The following is a 4,550-nucleotide window of genomic DNA, read 5'->3' on the forward strand; positions in this document are numbered from 1 at the left end:
CGGCCCCTATAGCCCGGAGGCTATAGGCCATAGGCAGGCACCCATAGGGCGCGAACCCCATAGGGCGCGCAAGTGTGAGCTCTGCGAGCGCGGCGGGGCGTCGTGGCGTGGCGGGGAGTCGCGGGGAGGGGGCGAAGGTCGCTTGTGGCGATGAGTCGCAGTTATGAGGCGGGGGCACGCGAGTTCCCGCGCCCGCCCGCCCCGTTCAGCCCCATCGCAGCCCCTAGGGCCCGGGTCGGGACCAGGAGACCCGGACGGGAACCCGAAGGGGGACCAAGCACCTCGCCGGATTCACGAATTCAACCAGACCCAGCCACCACGGGGGGTCGAGCCGGGGTGGCACGGCTCGCGGACGTGTAACAAGCTGTCAACGACTCCTCCACCGCTCTAAGCTGTTGGAGAGAGAAGGAGGGGATGGGGCTCCCAACGTAACGGTTTAAGCTAAGTGCCTGACGCTAAAGTCCAGGAGGACCAGCCACACTTTTACGACGCCGAGTACCGGTGACGCTCCGCTACGTCTCCCACGTACGAAACATGTCGAAATGATGCGAGAGACATAGAAATAACCCTCACCTTTTATCACTTCTCTTCTTGTCGATTGGCGCGTTCGTGGCTCGTCTCCCCGCCCCCCATCCCTGGCCGGCCCCTCCGGTGCGGGGTGCACTGACCTACGACCTGTCCGCACGGCACGCTCCGGGATGGCCCCGCCCCGCCCCGCCCCGCCAGTCACTCTGCACTGCGGGCGCCGTGTGAGTGCGGCAGGCAACGCGCTCGCGTGCAGGTGTGGCGGGCTGCATACTCTCCAAGCCGCAGGGGCCCCGGGCCGGGCCGCGCCCGCCCTGCCAGCAGCACCTGCCCCCGCGGCCGCGCCCGGAACCGGAAGGCGCCCCGCCCCCGTGCGGCAGCCCGAGCCCGAGGTTCGCCGCCGCCCCCGAGGTGCGGGAGGCCGTGCTGCCCGGCCACTGACTTCCTCTCTGCTGCAGGGCCGGTATGCGACGGCGCGGGTCCATGCTCGAGATGCGCGGCGCTCAGGGCAGCGGCAGCCTCTCCGGCTCGGACAACTCCATCAACTCGGCGCCGGCGCGCCGCTCCACCGTCACGCGCCGCTCGTTCGGGGACCCGCCCCCGCTGCCGGGCAAGAAGGCCGTGATCCTCAACCCGCTGAACCGAGCGGGGATACCGGCCGCGGCCGCCGCTCCCCCACGCACCACGACGTTCGCCGCGTCGGCGGCCACCCCGGCTGCGTCCGCGACCGCGACGCCGACGCGCAGCTCCCCGACCACACCACCGGCCGTAGGGGGGCCGTCGGCGCCCTTCTCCAGGGTGACCATCGTGCACCGACCCACCAAGGAGGCGCGCAAGGCGGAGATCGTGGCGGCCGTCACCAAGCGCCTCTACACGCAGAAGAAGAAGCCCGAGCCCGGGTCGGCCGCCTGGTCCGGGCCGTGGCCGGGTGTAGGGGCCAGGCCGGGTGAGTACGTGGGGGGCGTAGCCGGGGCTGGGGGCGGCGCGCTGCCGGACACCAACGAGGAGGCGGAGGACGAGCCCAAGGAGCTCAAGCTGTGCTCCAACGCGCGCGCCAAACTGCAGGAGATCAGTAAGCGCGCCCTGGCGCTGCACCTGCACCGTAAGCGCCGCGACCAGGAGGCGCAGACGGAACACCTCGGCGTGCTGAGGGTCAAGGAAAAGGCCTGCGGGCCGGACGGAGTGCAGCACGCGGACAAGGCGTGCCAACACCCGCACCCCTTCTACCTGCAACCGCTCTGGGGCCTGGGGCTCGGCGCCGATCCCCTGTGGGGGCTGGCGCCCGGTCTGGGGATCTTCCGCCAGCGCCACGTCGCCGACGACGCCTTCTCGGACGACAGCCTGGAGCCCGGGGGGGAAGCGGGCGCCAGCCCTGCGCACGCCGCGGACACGGACCCGCTCCCGTGTGGCACCCTGATGCGGGCGTTCTCTCTGAAGAGTGGCGGGCGCTTCGAGTCCCCCGCCCCTAGATCCACCGCCGCACACAGGACTACGAGTCACGGATGTCAAACAGGAGAGCCTGAGGCACCCCGTACACGCACGGCGGACGCGGCCACCAGCATAGCCTACGACGCAGCGACCATGACGGGAGAAGAGGAAGAGGAGCCAGCGACGAGGGACGCGGTGACCATGACCACGGACAACAACGACAAGGCGACGATGACCGTTCAGGTAAGGAGAGCCCACCGATTTCGCTCGAATTTCGAGAAGGGTTCAGATGTCACTCTACTTTGTGCATTTCAGGCGTCCGAGGCGGCTGTGATGACGTCACCAATGGACGCACCATTCAAGGACGTCGGCACAGCGACCGACGAGGACCCGAGCTTGGCGCCGCGTCACCGAGACTGCGGCACTGAGACGGAGGTGCGCGGACCCACCGCACAGGAGAAGGTCTCCGACGGCGACGGCCACGGGAAGCACGCGGTCCAGTGCGACGTGCGCCTTTCATTCCAGGGCCCCCCTACGTCGCCGACCTGCTCCTACCGACTGACCGTCCCCGCGCCCGCCGGCCCGCCTCGCGCGATGAGCCCCAACGTGCTCTCCGCCGGCCAGCACATCCCCAGCGGCGCCACGGACGACCGCCCCGCCTTCAGCGGCAAGCTGGGCGCCCCGGGGGTGCCGGTCGCTCAGGGGGCTCCGGGGCCGGCGCACTTCCACAAGGCGCCACCGCCGGCCCCACCCCCGGCGCAGGCCCCGGACTATGCCGCGGCCCCACCGGACATCATAGCGGAGGCCGGACCGGGCGCTGGCGCGGGCAAGCAGACGGGGGAGTCCTTGTCGGCCGTAGTGTGCCTGCCTCTAGGCTCGCCACATCTTCACCAGCAGGTCTTTAGCCTGGAGATCATTCAGCCCATGCCGCCCCTCTCCCTGGACGCCCACCTCGAATCAGCTGTCAGCATGCCGCCAACGACCGCACCACGTTCGCGAAGCCTGGACCACGGTCTGGACGAGCTGCCCACAGAGGCGCCAGCCGCCCCAGCTCCGAGCTCGGAACCCGTCGCTTCTCCCGTGACACAGGAGACGCCGTGCCCTCCACGAAAGTTTCGTCTCCCCTGCCTGGCCGACAGCTCTGCTGCCTCCGCCCCGAGGCCGTCCGCGACAGCGCGCCCCGTACCCGCTGCCGCGGGGAGCGACTCTCCACCCGCCGCGGTGCCTCCTCCGGCCAGGCGCAACCTGACTCCAAAGCAGCGGCGCCTGCTCGTCAACCTCCTCAACGTGCGCCCGGAGCGGCGGCGGCGTCCTACCCCGGTCGCTACTCAGCGGCGTCGCCCCACCCCCGTCATCTCAGGGGTCGACAGGCTGGCCGTGCTGCAGAGCCTCACGTGCCTCCTGGGCGAGGCGGCGCTCTATGTCCGCTCCGCGAGAGACGGCCTCTCCAAGGCACCCACTCCCGCCCCCGCCCCTGCAGTAGCCACCCCGCCCCCGGCACCCGACCCCAGGCCACCGACCTCGCAGACGAGCAGCACGCAGACGACGCTTGGTGGGCCGACGACCACGAGCAGCAAAGCCACGCAGAGCATCTCGGACGCGAGCGCGCAGTGCAGCCTGCTGACGGCGACCGAGAACGTGTCCACGCGCACCCGCGCCTCCCAGTGCACCCTGCCCTCTCGCGCCACGGCCTCGTCCTCGACGCAGTGCTCACCGCTCACGCTGCGCGCCTGGGAGGACGGCGACCTCACCTGGACGGACGTGAACGCCGAGGACGACCTTACCCTCCCATTACCGCCGCCTCGAAAGGCGGAGAGTATGGCTGACCTCTACGACCCCGGCCACGGTCGGACTGGGTCTGGCCTGCCCTGGAGGTCCAGGAGCACCTGCTCGGGCTCACTGCGGCCGTCGCGGTGGGGCCTGGGGCTCCTGCGACCTCCGGACCCGTGGCTGTGCTGCCCACGCCGCCCGCTCCCGCCCTGCGCCTACTCGGACCACCGCCACGCACACCTCCGCCACGGCCGCATCGCGCCCGCCACGCCCGCCGTGTCGCTGTCCAGCCCCAAGCAGTACCTCCACCACCTGGTCACGCTGCGCCGCGGCGTCGTGCTCGCCAGCATGGAGACGGAGGCGGGGATGCGGCGGGGGTGGAAGGGCGGGCGTGACGACGGCCGCCCGACCTTCCCCAGCTGAGCGACCGGGCGGAGCACGCGCGGCACTGGTTAAACCCTTTACTTCCAATGGAGGTGGGAGGTCACTTTGAAAGGTGCCTCCTAAATATACCTTCGTAAATTGTTGTTCATCTGCTTCGAGTGGATGATGATTGCGCGGTGGACGGGGTGGCGTGTGTACGCTGCGTGGGATGCAGTCAATGGTGTACATTACACATTGTGATTTACACCTTTATTCACACCGACGACTGCATGTCAAGCAGCAAAGTCTGTACAACGTACCAATTTTCGACTTTTGGACGGGTCTTGATTTGTAAAATCTTGTGGGAAATTAACTGTCTTGCGCTCGACGTATAATTGTTCCATGAGCTTCATTTGAATGTACCCTGTCGTTTTGTCTATTTTAATTATTTCTATTGGCGGGGG

At 68.8% G+C, this 4,550-nt stretch overlaps 1 protein-coding gene across 1 annotated transcript in view; it reads left to right on the forward strand.

Annotated features, from left to right (window-relative positions):
- Positions 1-4,544, forward strand: part of LOC113207973 (uncharacterized) — a 6,065-nt gene extending 1,521 nt beyond the window's left edge. Inside the window, exons 3-4 of the mRNA XM_052264682.1 lie at positions 984-2,196; positions 2,269-4,544. Of these exons, the coding sequence (XP_052120642.1) occupies positions 991-2,196; positions 2,269-4,146 (3,084 nt within the window). The 5' untranslated portion in view covers positions 984-990 and the 3' untranslated portion in view covers positions 4,147-4,544. The remainder of the gene's footprint in view (positions 1-983; positions 2,197-2,268) is intronic.
- Positions 4,545-4,550: the final 6 nt, after the last annotated feature.

Source organism: Frankliniella occidentalis, unplaced genomic scaffold (genome assembly GCF_000697945.3).
Source record: "Frankliniella occidentalis isolate FOCC.00 unplaced genomic scaffold, Focc_3.1 Scaffold20, whole genome shotgun sequence".
NCBI classification, from domain to species: Eukaryota; Metazoa; Arthropoda; class Insecta; order Thysanoptera; family Thripidae; genus Frankliniella; species Frankliniella occidentalis.